The sequence below is a fragment of the Phoenix dactylifera genome, chromosome 17 (assembly GCF_009389715.1).
Source record: "Phoenix dactylifera cultivar Barhee BC4 chromosome 17, palm_55x_up_171113_PBpolish2nd_filt_p, whole genome shotgun sequence".
NCBI lineage: Eukaryota > Viridiplantae > Streptophyta > Magnoliopsida > Arecales > Arecaceae > Phoenix > Phoenix dactylifera.
In genome coordinates this window covers 1,995,182-2,012,264 of record NC_052408.1, presented here as the reverse complement: position 1 = coordinate 2,012,264, position 17,083 = coordinate 1,995,182, and the positions used below count along the sequence as shown (strand labels likewise).

Here is a 17,083-nt window from a genome sequence, read left to right as displayed (position 1 = left end):
GATAGGAATAAAAATAGAGCAAGAATTATTGTAGTCAAGAATTTAAAAGATGAGGTTGTAGATATTAAAAGAGTAGGAGAGAAAAATCTAGATAAAATTAGTGTTTGGAGAGGAGTCTCTTAATAGCATAAGTACTTGGAAAGATAGGAATAAAAATAGAGCAAAAATTATTATAGACAAAAATTTAAAAGATGAGGTCAGGGTATGCTGTTCCGGCTGGTACGAACCGGTCCGGACTGGGACCGATACCGGATCAGCGTGGGATCCGGTATCGGAAGCTTTTCAGTGAAACTGGCTGGTAGGATTGTCGTACCGGTACGGAACCGGTACGGAATCGGTACGCATCGATACGGGATCGGTACGTACCGGTTCGGGCCGCCATCGGTACACTGACTGGTACCAGTACAGTGGACTTTGGATGAGGTTGTAGATATTAAGAGAGTAGGAGAGGAGTCTCTTAATAGCATTAGTGTTTATGCTCCTCAAGTAGGATTGGATGATTTTAGAAGGCAATGCTTTTGGAAGGACATGGATAGACTAATTCAAGATATCGGAGGAGATTTGAATGGCTATATGGAAAAATATAATGTAGATTTTGAAAGGATGCATGGAGGTTACGGTTTTAGAGATAGGGTCAAGGAGGGAAATGCCATTCTAGAGCTCATGAGTTTTAGCTAACACATGCTTTAAAAAGGACTCTCGCGATAACTTTTAAAAATGGACATAATACTAGTCAATTAGATTTCTTCCTCGCTTAAAAGACTGATTGAGGTTGGTGTAAAGATTTTAAAGTTATATGGGGTAAGAGTTTAACCATCATAGATTGGTAGTTTTAGTATGTAGATTAGGAAATGAAAGAGAACTAAACAAAATAGGAATCCAAGGACTTGGTAGTGGATTTTGTGAGGAGAGAAACAAATAACTTTTAAGGATAGAATATTGAAGGAAGCAAAATTGGGTTTAGATGAGGAAATTAACATTATGTTGGAAGATATGGCTAATAGTATAGAGAGAGTGGCTATTAGAAATTCAAGGAGAATCAAAGGAAAAAAAGCCATATGGTAAAAAAACTTATTAGTGAAATGAGAAAGTCAATTGCTGATTAAGGCTAAAAAGGAGTGCTATAGAAAACTGTCCACATATAATAAATGAGTATATCTGAGGTGCTATAGAATTAGAAAGTCATGTAAATGATTTACAATGTTGTATTAATTCCATTGAGTATATCTGAGGTACAGGAGGCTATGAAAAACATGAATAGAGGAAAAGCAGTTGGACCTGATGGAATTTCAACTAAGATTTGGAAGTGTTTAGATCACATGGAAGTAACTTGGTTGATTAATTTGTTTAATAAGATATTAAAGACTAAGAAGATGCTTGATGAATGCAAGAAGAGCATTGTAGTACTAATTTATGAGAATAAAAGTGATACTATAAATTATTTTAGTCATCGTTGTATTAAATCCTCGAGCCATATGATGAAATTTTGGGAGAGGGTGATTAATTACAGATTAAGGTGTGACAAAAAAATATCAAAAAAATAATTTGGTTTTATGCCAGAAAGGTTGAGTATGATGCCTATTTTTCTCCTTTTAGAGGTTAATGGAGAAATACAGAGAAAAAGAACAAGATCTCGTTATCATTTTTATTGATTTAGAGAACGCATATTATAAGTCCCTAGATAAGTCTTATGGTAGTATTAGAAAAGAGGTGAATTTTGATTACTTTAGTTATATAATGTGATAAAGGTTGTGTATAATGGAGTTGCTACTCATGTGAGAACTACTGGTGGTAATATTAGCGAGTTTACAAGCACAATAGATCTAGTCCAAGGATCTGTTCCAAGTCGTTATCTTTTTCTGCTAGTTATGGATGAGCTTACTAGGCATATTCAAAATAACATTCCTTTAAGCATGCTATTTGTGGATGATACAATCTTAGTGGGTAAAACTAAGATTGCAGTTAATCATAAGTTAGAAACTTGGAATTATGCAAGAGTATTAGAATTTTATGGTTCCAGGTTAAGTAGAACCAAGAAATATATGGAATATAATTTTAGTGAATCCTCTTAGAACATATAAATCCACCCGATTGATAAACACTCGAACCGAAGTTGCCCACCCCGCTTTGGGCACATGGACTCAAGAACCACTGCTTTTGGAAATCTAGAAATAGAGATAAAAATGGAGTGAAAATTGAGGATTATAAAGTTTCTAAGAGTGATTAGTTTTTGGTATTTAGGACCAGGTATCCATAACGAAGGGAAGATTGAAGATGATGTTATCTATAGATTAAAGCAATATAGGTAAAATAGAGAAGTGCAAGTGAGATATTATGTGTTTATAGGATACCTGCCAAGTTGAAGAAAAAATTTTATAGGATAGTCATACGGTCAGCTATGCTTTGTGGTACAGAATGTTGGATAGTTAGAAAATAATATGTGCACCGAATAAGTGTGGTCGAAATAAGATTGTTGAGATAGATATGTGGTAGTATAAGAAAATATAAAATAAGAAATAAAGTTACTCGTAAAAAATGGTAGAGGTAGCACCAATTGAGGATAAATTGAGAGAAAGATGACATAGGTGGTTTGGACATTACAATGTAGGCTGAGAAATGCCCTGGTCAGTAGGAGTGATTTGATACATGTAGAAGAGTAGTGGAAGTAGACTGAAAATCATATGTGATGAAGTAGTAAGGAAGTACTTGATATCACTGCATTGGTTACTTTTGGAATCCTAACTAGTTTTGGAATTTAAGCTTAGTTGAGTTGAGTGGAGTTGTGATATCATTTAGTTACTTTTGGAATCAAAATCTTCTGTAACAAAATCAAATGAAAAAATGGGTCTAGGAATCTCTATGTAAACCTCTTCTGACCAATGTATTAAAAAATAGGTGTGATAGTAGATAGCAGATAGCAGATAGCAGGTACTATGTATCCAAAGCATGTTACTAAAACACATTATTATTTTTTCCAAGTATCGAAAATTAATATTCTATGTCAACTTCATGCAAAAAATAATGAAAACAATCAAGTGCAAAGCTATAAAATATCATCAACCGAGCACCGTAGGATCATGTCAACGTCCATATAATGTTAAGATCCACAATCTAATGACAAATATAAAAAATACATCTCTCATAAGATGAAAATTTCCATAATCACATAACGTCAACCATAAAATAAAGATGCCTTTAATGATATAAAATCAACTGTAGAAGAAAGATGTGCACAATCATATAACATAATCTACAAACAAAACATCATTATCGATAGATAATAGACTTTACTGGAGTTTAGATAAAAAGGTCAAATGACAAATTGATGATTGACTATCTCAATGATCAATCATCGTCTGCCACTTCTAGGAGGTCTGCTTCTTAAGCATCAAAACTAGAGGTTCCCAAGTCATCTGATTGGAAATTGCTCCAGCCCGCTATGGAACAAATCACCTCTTTAAAACGTATTGTATGTCAGCTGCTATAGCATGTTTTTGCCCGATATATTTTATAGTTTATAGCAAGCACATATAGCATTGCTAGGGTACTTAGCATGTCAGTTTCGGACCACTTGGCCACTATAATAGCCATAGTGGCTGATTTCTAAAGCAATGATTTTGACATAGATAAGGGAAATTCTATGATTTTGTAATAAGTTTTGTTCATGACAATTTGTTTTTAGATTGGCTTATATGATTTGTCAATTTGTTGTGGCTAGCCAGCCTCACCACATGGACAATGGACTCTATATGCCAAATTCATTGCTCTGCTTATCTTTTCTTTACAAAATGTTGCATCTTATAAAAAGAGTAGTCTTTTTTTTTTATCACTGTCCTTCCATCTGGTGGAGTGCTACATGTTGTTATTATTGAGTCCACCATGCACAATCCTTGGGCCATCTAATTTCTGAAGAAGTTTAATTCTAGTTATAACTGATAGCCATGTGCATAGAATATGGCTGTAGGAGAAGTATTCTGAATTCTGATATCAATTTACAGTTACAAAGGTGATGCAGAAAACTGCACCAACTACCAATTAGTTGAAGCTTGTTATTGAGAAATGAATAAGAAAATTACTGTTTGTTTCTAACAGCTGGTAATGCTGTAGCCAAGAAGGTCTGCTGCCATGCCATTTCCTTCCCTCCATGAGGTGCTAAAATAATAATAGAGAGCGTTGACTTGGAGAAATCTTATGAGTAATTTTGCAGGGAATTAGGTGGATTTTTTTAAGGATGGAATATCTTAATACCGTTAAAGAAATTTTAATGCCATGCAGAAGGGGAGGTTAGTCATTTCAAAGAGCAAGGATTAGTGAATTTTGAATCCTAGATTGGTTTTACATAAAGGCTCTATCTTAGAATGTATAATAATTTGATAATTGTGAAGTTGAAGCAGCTACTACTTCTAAGGAGGCCTTGCAAGTTGATGAGATGAGAGTAGTTATGAATGCTAAATTTGAATCATGATGGGAAGATTTGGACTATTGGGGCATAGAAATCATTAGAACTTGAAGAAGTACATGAAGTACTGTTTTGCTCTCTCTTTTTTGTTTTAAGTGGCTACATATAAAGCAAAGTTTTCATCTCGATACTGGTTTGCCTCAGTATCGGGCACCCATCAATTTGATGTATAAATTCCTTAAAATCATGGTTGTATGGCGAATGCAGTGGTAAGGATGGGTGCAGGGGGTGGGGGAGTTGAGTGGGGGAGCAGCTGTTGCAATGGGGATAAAGCTGATGGTTGTCAGGTGGAGGGGTGACGGTGACAGACAGCAGAAGAAGTAAAGGTGGTGTGTGTGTGTGTGGGAGAGAGAGAGAGAGATAGAGAGGTAGAGAGAGGGGTGGCAGAGTGGATGGCACCCGAACCACCTCTAGCGGCACAGAGTCCTTGGTGTCAGTAGGGTGGGGGTCAAAGGTGGCTAAACAGACAGCAGGGCAGTTGAGTGCATGCAAGAGAGAGAGAGAGAGAGAGAGAGGGAGCAGTGACATTGGCAGAAACAGAGCAGCAGAGAGGGAAAAGGGAAATGGAGCTTCTTCGGGAGGTCGTTTGCCAATAGGATAAGAGATTAAGGGTCAGAGAAGAGATAAATATGGGGCATTTTTTTTGATGATCAGATGCTTATTTTATGTCAAGATATTAGGAAGTGTGTTGTTTATGAAGTTGATCTGGACTTTTATCTCAGGATAAACCGATGCCTTGGTGTATCTTTGTATCAGCCACCTATTGCAATGGATCATGAGATATAGTCTTTTGAAACCTGTATGAAATTGAGGCTCAAAATTAGAATGTGTGGCAAAGGTACTTATTTTATTTGGTTAAATTATACTGCATACATAAACAAAGAATTAAATTGAGATTTTCATTTCAGAATAAAGGGGGATAGATGAGATGGAAAGGAATAAGGATGCTCAAAAATTGTGTAATCACTGCATGCAATTCAGAATGTCAAAATCTTGTAGCATGATGGTACAATTGACACTATTATTTGGATTGGACTATTGGTTTTATGGAATGTAGATGATCCATACATAAGTTCCCTTTATTCTCAAAAAAAAAGGGGAAAAAGTAACATAATATGAGCATTGCAAAGACAAAAGTATTTAAGCATTATATAGTGGAACAAGTAGTGTTCATAGCTGGGGCATAATCAGAAATTCAAATGTGAATTTAAAGGACACAGTAATGAAAATTGAGTAATATGTTCCACATGTATACAACAAAGGACTAAAGTAGCCTCTAGTAAAGACAAATGTTCAAATTTTGCATGAGAGCATCAAGAATGTGATTACTCAACTTTTGAAAAATTCAGTGAAAGTTTTGACAATGGTTTTTGAAATTTTTGGATCCACAAGAGATGTGGTCCTTAAATGGAACAAACAATTAAGAGATTTAAGAAATTGACGAATAGATTAGATGAGGCTTGTTGTACTCATGTTATTGTTTGGGAATTTTTTTCCTTTTTTTGATATCTTTCTTATATTAAACTTTCTATTTTTCTCTCCTTTTCAGTTTGTTAATAACATGCTTATTGCTAATTATTTTGCTGCAGCAACTAGTGATATATGAGACATCAGCATCAGAGTTGGATATAATTCGTGACATATCTCGAACTTTTCCTTCTCATGTTTTCTTTCAACAGAGGCATGGACCAGGCCAAAGGTCCCTATACAATGTTCTGAAGGCATACTCTGTGTATGACAGGGATGTTGGATATGTTCAGGTTTGAATTGAAATAGTCAACCCTGCTGTTTGGCTACTGCTTAGCAAGGGACCAGCTAAAATGCAAGAACTTGCCACTCCATCACATTGAAATTGTTAGGATATCACTTGATGCAGCTAACTGTATTGCAGGGGATGGGATTTTTAGCTGGCTTGTTGCTTCTTTATATGAGCGAAGAAGATGCATTTTGGCTACTAGTTGCTTTGTTGAAGGGGGCTGTTCATGCACCCATGGAAGGCTTATATCTGGTACTTCATTCTTTTGTAAATACTCATGTTTCTTGTGATGTGTTATAGACTTGTTTTTGCTTTTATGTGAATACTTTACCTACTTGAATACTTTATCCACTTGATATATATTTGCACTACCTAGTTAAAGTGCACAAGCATATGCACGAGGAACAAATACCCTGTAAAAGAGAAAACAATTTCACAAATTCAAGGAGGATTGTGAAAAATTTAGATTATTAGTTTCAAATAAATTTGGGTTGATGATGTTTTGGATCAAAATACTTAAATCGAAATCTAGTTCAATTGAAGAAAAGGTCAATTAAAATCCTGTTCCAACTATTTGGTTCAGATGGATTCAATGTATTAAAAAGTGGATAACAGGTACGCAGTTGCCAAGGGGGTTTCATAGCAAATAGCAGATAGTTGGATGTTATAAGGGGTGCTATGAACCCAAAGCGTTCTGTTAAAACATATCAATGTTTTTTCCTATTATCATAAATCAATACTTTACATCAACTTCATGCAAAAAAAGTAAAAAGAAAAATCAAGACAAGCTATAAAACATTATTGACCTAACATCATAAAATCATATCAACGCTCATATAAAGGTCAACAATCTAACGACAAATATTATCATCTTCCCTTTATATAATATCAATGTCTGGTGAGCTAAGTGGTGTGTCAGCTGTGCCGATGGGGGAGCTTTGGTGTTGGATCTTTGGTGGCATAGTGCTTCGAAGGATGCCTTGTTCTTTTCCACTCTCCGTTCTTCTCATCTTCTTTACCCCTCTTCGTTCGGTGAGGGCACCAAGTAAGTTAAGTGGCCCTTCTTTTAATACACACCAATAGGTCACATTACTGCTTAAATTGCTGAATTGGTCCAATTAGAACCAGTCCAACCTATTTTGCAACATAGTGCCTGCTATAAGTGTAGCAGCTGCCGCAGTAGCTATTCACCCATCATATCGGGCATTATAGGCCCTGGCGCTATATGAGGCTGCCATGGCACATAGCATACTGGTTTAGTTTCGAAAGCAGTACAGTGGCTGCTATGGCTGATTTTTTGAAACTAGGGATTTAATTGGATCATTTATTAGTAGATTTCATGTTGGAAGTGGGTATATCCAATCCACTTGTTTGGGTAGATCCAATCCACTTGTTACCTTATTTGGATGGCTAGGTTACTGGGGTAAATGCTTTAGTGTTTTTTGACACTGAGTATGCAAGAGAAAATATGAAAGGTTTTTGTTACAATCACGTTGCCTTCTTGTTAGTAATGGTTTTTTTTTTCCCTTAATGAACCAATAATGTGCTCAATTATATGCTGTCATATTTTATATTTCATTGAACTCAAGCACATCAAGATTTTCTCTGTTTAACTAAATAGTAATGGTTGTTTATATTTTTTTAACCTTTCATTGTTGACACTTGACAGAGTACTAAAGTGAAGGAGACAATGCCAGTACTTTGTAGACATGTTTGGTGTTACTTAAAAAGAGTATTGGTAAAGCAAACATTTTCTTCCTAGAAAATATAAGTATTGGTAACAATATATGAGAAGTGCTTCTACAAAAAGAAAAAAATTAAATGTGCTCCTAGGAGAAGCTAGAAAATCTAGGTGCTGGCTTCTCCTTTTTTGACAACTTTTTAAAAGGTAGAGGCAACGCCAAACATGCCCTTTACTTTTATCTCCATACACTTTTGAGTAGAATTATACATATACAAATAGATAGGAGTGAAAATATACCAACAACGAAGTTATAAATAATCAAAGTTTTTAAAGCCAAGATCTCAATCATCTTGATGGGTGGCTGGACCTGAGATGATCCAAGATCTTGGTTTATTTAGCTATGGAATATAGTTAATTTTGAGGAATTGAGATTTTCCGAGATCTTGTCAAATATTTTATGACTAAGATGTCAAAAGCTCGGCCAATATGGTAAATCCAAAATTGGCAACTATATTTAGGTAGTGAATTTGAAATTTATTTCTTAAAATTCTATTTAAAAAAGATAAAAGGGTGATTGAAAAAATATCAGCCAATATGGTTATATTTGCGTCAGCCAATATTTTAGGATTTATTAGTTTTAGCTGCCAAAATATGTCTGAGATATGTGTGTTAGGAGATACCCAATATCGATAATAACTAAGATCTCGACCAAGATGAAAACCTTGTAAAAAATAAGTCACTGACCAGGAAGGGTGAAATCTTGAGAGGAGAGATAGAAAGCCATCCGATAAGGAAGATTGGAGTTCAAGAAAAAAATTAAAAGTGTTTAAAAGTCACTAAGTTTGTAAACACTGTGGGACTGGATGTTGAGAGGAAAATAATATAGTATAGGAGGTCTCTCCTAAGTTACTTGGTACCCAATTAGTGATAATTAGATGGGATCCCATTTGTTAGTAAATTTAATTTGGAGAAAATTTGAACCCATAACTTTCAGCAGCCTTGTCTCTCTTATCACATTAATTAACCATTTAACTAGACAATTATAAATAAATTTGTCAATAATATATATTAGAATTAACATGTTTTAATAATCATTTTCCTCGCTAAATGAATTACTTTCAATCCAAACATGTTAGTGCAATAGTACTATAGTTGGGACTTCGTAACAAACACCCCAATCAAATCTTGGTCCTCCCCTGCTTCGTTCCAAGTTATAACTAATCTGGTTTGGCATCTTGCTATAGTTATTTACTAATTATATCTTGGTCTGTTGTACCGCCCCATTCTGTCCGGTACGGGGCGTACCATACCGTACCAAGAGAAAACTGGTACGAAACTCAACTTCAAATCGATACAAGCCCCATACCGTCCCATATTGAGTTATACCACCCCGTATCGTGGCGTACCGACTTATATTTGAGGCGTACCAAGATGCATGCCGACCCACACCGAAGCATACCGACCTATATTGAGGCCTACCGAGATAAAAATTGAGAAAAATATTAGAGAACTATTTCGATACAAGATGCATACCATACCGTACCGACGTATCATACAAAACCGGTAAAGTATCGATACAGTACCCGGTACCGAGATTGCGGACCTTGATTTATATTGCTCTTCTCTTTCCATTTTAAGTGGGAACTGTTGCTCATTGATGATATTTATTGACACTAGCCAATAAGCGATATCACAAGCATACATAACGCATTGACAGTGGAATCCAAAGAATTCAAGGTCCTCACCTCTTTCTCCTATCCTTTTCTTCCTTCCCTCTATTTCTCCCCTTCTTTTTTTAGTTGGATGCTTCCGACCATGTTCTTTTTCATTTTATTTGCTAATGAAATTTTTGGTGGATTCCCTACTGTTATCGCGGAAAGTAGAGAATTAAGTTTTTTGAGAGCATTAACCCAAGCAGTGCCTGTTGACAATCATTTCCATATCTGGCATTAGCATCTGTCTCCTCGTTCCCATCATAATTGTTCTGCATTGGAGGACTTGAGTTCTTAAAACTGTATCTGGCTATAATGGATCAGTTGTGATTTGGCATTAGCCTACAAATAAGTTTTAGAGTGTAGTTTAGACTAAATTAATCCTCTAATTGTTTAGTTTGACATTGAATTCCACTTTCAGATTTGAAGTCAGACTTGGTAATTGGTAAGAGGGTCTGAGAGTGACAGATTTCAGCAGGAAATGCTTGGAAGGAAATGAATGTAGCTTAGAGGGAGTCCATCCTTTCCGGAGTTACTCAAGACCTAGTTAAAGATAATAGGAAAGGATCCCATGTTTGGAGACGAAAACATTATAAGGGTATTTTAGGAAAAAGATAAATTTTAGTTATTATAGGGACATTTTGGAAGGGGACATTTTGAAAATGTGAAAGTTTTCACATGGTACATTGGCATACTAGTGTAGTTTTTAAGATATACAAGCAAGGATTACACTAAATAATTGGAGGTTTTGGTTTATCAGTTTTGAAAAGAGAATCAGGAAGGAAAAGTGAATTTAAATTGCAATTTGTATATAACGTAGTGAGAAAGTCTGCTCAGCTAAACCATTGCTTGATCAAGTTAGCCATTTGTAGTACTTGTAGATCTGTTCTTTCTTGTTTTATTTTTTAATTTTGGGGTATGATAGTGGTTCCATTCCAATAATAGAGATAGTGATCCTGATTTGCAAAACATTTTACAAAATTGACATGATAAAATTCAAGATCCAAATATGAGAGCAAAATAACCTATTATGTGAGTTTATCATAAATGAAATCGAGATATCTCTTAGAGCTCCAAGATACAAGAAGATGTTATTTCTTTCAATCAAGGTCTGCAAAACTAGTATCGGGACCCGTACCTATTGGTAGCCAGTTCGTGCGATATCGGTTCGGTATCGTACCGACATACGATACACAATGGCGTGCCAATTCTGAGCAAGCATGCCAATTTTTTTCAATATTTTTAAGTTTAAATTAATGGTAATTATTTTTTTTATTTTTAATAATTTTAAATATAATTTGATGTTTCTTGTTATTTTTTTGATGTTGCTATGATCCTGATATATCCTAAATGATGCCTCTTGATTTTTAAAGGGATGCAAAACATCAAATTATTTTAAGTGTAATTTCTATTTCTAGAATGTTTTGCATTCTAGAAAAAGCAACATGAAATATTCTAAAATTAATTAGAGAAATACAAAATATAAAATGATACAATCAATTATATATATTTAAAGTACAACATACATAACAATATTTAAAATCTCGTCGAGTGGCGATGTCTCTTATAATTATTTAAATTATTAGCATAACAAGGAGGCACATCAGCCCACCCGTCTAACCAAACGCCATGTTGTACTATACGCTCATTTCATAAAGAATGTGCTTTAGGTTATAATTAGTTTCGGATCTCTCACTGAAGCTCTGACTCTGAGAGATGTTCTTTGGCTAATAATACGACTGTGGAGGGATCCATCCGAATAACCCGCAGCATAATTCGATCCGTAAGATTCTCTAGGCTGTGTAGGGTAGTAGCCACCAGAAGACGATATCTCGGACGCACCATATCTAAATCCATATCCTAATAGGTCATAGGATGCTTGTAGCTGCGGATCATAGGATCTAGCATACGACTTGAAATCTGATACGTCTATGAATTTTACTCCACATGCAAGGTCATCTGCAGCTTATCGTGTCCTTCTAAACGATCTTGAGAGGCCTGTCTTCTCTATGCAATCGTATTCTCGTGGGCTCTACCAGCTCGTACACCGTGGTCCCTATCCCATGGCATACGTAAACTTGGACTCACCAGTGAATCGAAGACCATCCTATAGCTATGTCTCATAAACGGAAGTCTCATGTCCTCCCTGGCCACTAGATCCATGATCACGAGAATTGTTATCACTGTTCTTCCTAGTCTGAATCTGAGTGAACTGACTCCTCCTTTACGCTCTCTATCGGGTTGCAACTGTCTTTCTTTTTCCTTTTTTGCTGTACTGAGCAGCTACCTACTTTTTCTTCATGCCTCTCTATCTGGCTACTCTGGGAGGATGGTTGTCGCCCTCTTGATTGAGTTGACTAGGTAGCGTGGTGGCCTCGTTTGAGCAACTCTCAATCATATCTCTGGGAGGATATCTTGAACAAAGAGCCATATGATGATCAGCTCCCCAGTGATCCCTGTAGTTGTGGCTGATCAGCTGGAAGGATGCGTAAAATACTGTGATCTGCCCATTGTCCTACATTTATCTAGCCTTGTTGGCTACAAAATTGGTCGGTCGTGGAGGCGATGCTGGCTCGTCAAGCTTTGGCTCTTGTTCCTGGCCCATAAGCCATCCGATTGTAGGATCATTCTCATCGTCAACAAAAGCGTTGTGGATCTGATCCATATACTTTAGCTTAACTTTCTCCTGAATGCACTTTAGCCTTAACTTCAGATTGTAGTGAACATATACAAGGCCGTTAAGACACTTCTATGTCAGATTGTTCCTCTGCTTGCTATAGATGAGGACGAAGGTAGACCAGTTGCACTCACAGTCACTCGTGCAAACTGTCTGAAAGAAGATCCAAATAGCTAGCTGCTTAAAATTTTTCACGGACAAACCAAAATAAATCTACCATTTGGCTACAAAAATATTGTAGAAAATTACATATAAGATAGTATCATATTAGTAAATATCTAACATCAGGTAATAGTTATTGTTGGTATATAATGTACCTGGATCCATAATTTTCTTACTTACGATAGCTGTCGAGACTCCAAAGCTGTCAGTGCCCTCCAAAGCACATCAGTTTATTAATTATTTAAAAATAGTAAAATTTTGTTATGATGAAAATTATGTTTTCTACTTCAAAAAATACATTTTACTTATCTAATACATAGTACTAATTTTTCATATTTTTTAGATTATTTATATATTTTTAATAACTTTTAAATTTAAAAATATGTTTAAATATCATAAATTCAAAAAAAAATATTTGTACTTCAGAAAATACTTCTGAATTTTGCAATACATAGTATTAATTTTTCATATTTTTTATATTGATTATATATTTTTAATTAATTTTTAAATTAAAAATAATTTTTATCTATAAATATTTTAGAAAATTAATTTGAGCTCAGATCCATGTAGAATCCTATCATAGATATTACATATATTTTTCTAAGCTTGTATGCATGCATCAAATGCTACTTATTTCCTAATTCTTTTTAAAAATTTAGGCCTAGGCTATTATGCGCATGATCACATCAAAACATGAATAAATGGACAGATAATTTTGGTCGAACTAGCTTGCATGCTTCTAAATAAGCTTCTAATTTTATGGGGTTTTTTTACATTTTATTTTTAATTTTTAATCCAAAGAAATAGTTTTTTAATTTAAAATTTTATACATTTAACTAAAACTAAAAATTTTAGTGGGATTGTGTAGATCATCCATAGATCTACAACATGTCATGAAATCATGCAAAATCAAAAATTTTGGTATGACATCTCCTTATTTTGGTATTTTTTCAGCATTTTTTGGCGTTGAAAAAAAAGAGGAGAAAATGAGGTAGGGAAGAGGAAACGTATCTTATTTTGAGTTAGATCCTTCTTGAATCGTTGAAATCGGCCTATTTTTGTCCGGGGGGTATTTGAGAAAACGGTGATGAAAGGACTAAGAAGGCTTTGGTAGCCTTCTTAGGGCCTTTCCATCACTTGGGGGGGGGGGGGGGGGAGCTGGTTTGCACTGGTTTTGCTTTGAACCGCCCAGTTTGGAGCAGTTTAGGGGTGGGTCTCGTTTTGCATAGCCGAACTGATCCAGTTCCGCACTGGTTCGGCTATATACGTCCCAAATCAGGTAGTTTGGGCCTATTCGGCGGACCTTGCTTTCAGTGGAAAGGTCTGAAAAATCATTTCATGACTGTATCTTATTTTTAACCATTTTTTCACTTGCTCAAGTAATTGTTGAAATGAGGTTTTGCCTATAGTCAAGTTCCTTCCACTTGTATGATCTGTCTGAAATCCATTTGAATTTCTAGGTCTTCAATTCCCATGCAAACCCCTAATTGATGCGATAAAAGAATTTGATCGATAGCTTGAGGAAGCATTGGGTGTATAGACTTAGTGGATTATGAACAATAAATGAACAGATAGGCCCATTGAGGAACATAACTAGTAGTACTGCACCAATAAAATGCCTAGGCTGAAGGAGTCCAACCTTTAAAGCATAAAAATCACACCACAGAAGAAAGAAAAATGTCTCTTAACAATATTTTACTTGAAGGCTGCTTAAGTTGGAGAATTTTGAAGGCTCTTTTGTTTTATAGCAAAGTAATAAATGTGTTGATTGCCTGCTTTTCTGGCTGGGGATGGTGCAAGATGTTGTACTATTAGTTGGTGGGTGAATAACCATTCATGTTGTCTTTGGGAACTAGGACAGATGGATGCCACTGGATGTATTTGTACTAGACCTACTTACTGAAATTTTCTCTTGCCCCAGAAGAAAATATTTGACTTAAATTGTAAGTATGACTTTAGGATTCTCTCTTGTATATGCTTTGGCAGAGTTATTTTAGTTTTATCAGTAATAAACAAAAAAGAATCTCTTTCTTCTAAGATTAGTAAAGACTCCTATTATGACACAGAGAAAGGCTAACTACCTATTCCAGGGAAAAAACCTTCACACAAGAAACACATGTATAGAAAAATAAAATGTACCAATGAAAGCCCTTGTGTAAGACACTCGAGTTGAAGCTGTCCAAAGCTAATTCTAGTAATCTTAACAGTTTTCTACCTCATCCAATATCCAAAATAAGGCCTTGGAACTCTAAACCTACTTAAAGTAGGACTACAAATCCATCCCAGCAACATAGCTCCAAAAATCAACCCAAAATCATAAAATCAGTGCATACTATTGATGCAATGCCTCCTAATACCCCTCAAACTGGAATAGATGATGTCCCAATTGTCCACCAATGCTTCTGCATTAGCTCCTAGTCGCTAACTTTATCTTGATGTTTTGGGTTTTATAGATGTTATGAGTCCACTATCAGAGAGATGGATTAATTAGGCATTTCTATATCTTCTCCTGCCTCTTTAATCTTTCTGATAGATTGGTTTCGTTGTTATTTTCTTTGAAGCAGTTATAAGTTGATTTATTATTGTACAATTGTGTCCTTTCGGCATATGCAGAAGTATATATAAGTGTTCATAAACTGTTAGCAACCTATTTCTTAACTACTTGTGCTCGTGGAGCAGGCTGGTTTGCCACTTGTCCAACAGTATTTGTTTCAGTTCGAGCAATTAGTGAAAGAACATTCGCCAAAACTGGGACAACATTTTTCTGAAGAAATGATCAATCCAAGCATGTATGCAAGTCAATGGTTCATTACCCTTTTTTCATACTCATTCCCTTTCCCTTTGGCGCTTCGCATCTGGGATGTCTTTCTTTTTGAGGTTAACACTCATAATTTCTCTTATATTTAACATTATCTAATGGATTGCCAGTCTAATAGCTTATAATCATCTGTGGCCCTGGTTGTGTTTAATCCATCAATCGATTCTCTTCGTACCATATTTTTATTTAAAATTATTTGCATAACAAAAAAATCCTGTGATCTCCTATTCCTTATCTGTTGTAGTTGTTTCTTACTTGTGCAAACATCCTGTCTGATAAGTTTGTTAGATTAGACCATGCACCATTATGTGTCTCTATAAGTAAACAAACTCTTAAAATTTTGCTAATTCAAATTTTAAGAACCATCTAATCGAAACCTAAACTGTTGGGAAACTCAGGATTCAACTCTTTAGATCGATGCAACCCAACCATAATTCATATACCTTACCAACCGTACAGAGGGTGCTACTTACACAACAGAGGAAATGGAGCAGTCTGCTCACACAATTAAAGGGACATAGGGCATGGAACATAAGGGGGCAATGCAGAAGAGAAAAGGTTGGCCCTCTGCATTTCTTCAAAGCCAGAGGTGCACATGCCCCCTCGGGAAACCCCTTGGCATTGCCTATGTCTTTATGGAAGAGAAGTAGAAACTGCAAAAGCGAGGCAAATTATTCCTTTGGGAAACAACCCCTAGATGGGCATACAATTGTTCTTTTTGCTTGACGAAGATTAAGTACAAAGATGAAGAACCCCCTTCTCCTAAGGAGGCAATTAAGGGCTTATATCAGACTCCTTTAAATAAGATATGTGATTTATTCTACATATACTTGATGAACTCAAGGACCTTTAGCGTCACTCAAAATCCTTCATCTGATTTCTAATTCATGAATCCTGTTTTGACTAGGTAATATATTTTAGGTAAAAGCTCCATATTATTAATTATTCCCTGTTTGAGGGGAAATTTTAAGTAGCAATTACTTGACTTAATTGAAGAAATTCATTATGAAACCAGGCTTTCCAATTCTACTTAGATTATTTTCTTCTTCTTCCTCATATATGTGAAAGATTTCATTTTCCCCCTTCCACTTTTGTCTTCTGAAATCTGAATTTTGCCACTTCATTTGGAAAGAGAACTTGTGTTATGAGCTGTCAAATAATTTAGACTAGGTACTTATCACGGCTCTATGGATTCATCTCCTTCACATTTCCTGGAAAATCAAGGCAGTGAACTGAAAGTTTTAGTGATACGGTGACCAGTTTAGGGGTTTAAACTAATTATATTATTTCTGGTTAAGCTAATTATATTAGGGGGACTTTTTTTGGATTGATATTGGTGCTGATGATTTTGCTTTTTTCCTTGTAAAACATCAATTTGAGGATTTGTTCTGGTTATTATCTCAATAGATGCATTCCTTTCCTGCATGTGGAGGATTTTGCTTACTATGATAAGTCAATTGGCATGCATATACATATGGATTTATATTGCTTGCCTTTGGTTTTCTCATTGGTCTCTGGTTGTTCACACTTGTTATTGCATCAATAATTGCCTCACTTTGTTCTTCTGTCAAATGCTTAGTGCTCTATGTATCGCTCTCACCTATTATGTTATGGGCAGATAACTAGACCATTAAAATTTAAAGCTCAATTAAATCTTCTTGGTACATTCCTAACTCAAATTCATCACTGAAAACAGGGAGTTAAAGTTGTTTTTAAAGTTGGGTTAGCTTTGTTGAAGTTCTGCCATGATGACTTGGTGAGACTTTTGGTGCATTTTCTGTTTGATTAAAATTTTAAATGTAACTTTAATGTTAC

General features: G+C 35.4%; 1 protein-coding gene across 5 annotated transcripts in view; it reads left to right on the top strand.

Annotated features, from left to right (window-relative positions):
• LOC103696916 (EVI5-like protein) overlaps window positions 1–17,083 on the top strand; it is a 42,444-nt gene that overhangs the window by 7,638 nt on the left and 17,723 nt on the right. For 3 of the 5 annotated variants that reach the window (XM_039114714.1, XM_039114715.1, XM_039114716.1), the window contains exons 4-7: window positions 6,049–6,219; window positions 6,351–6,467; window positions 15,130–15,327; window positions 16,965–17,024. In XM_039114714.1, coding sequence (XP_038970642.1) covers window positions 6,049–6,219; window positions 6,351–6,467; window positions 15,130–15,327; window positions 16,965–17,024 — 546 coding nt within the window. The remainder of the gene's footprint in view (window positions 1–6,048; window positions 6,220–6,350; window positions 6,468–15,129; window positions 15,328–16,964; window positions 17,025–17,083) is intronic. The other 2 variants (XM_039114717.1, XM_039114718.1) reach the window with 2 other exon arrangements.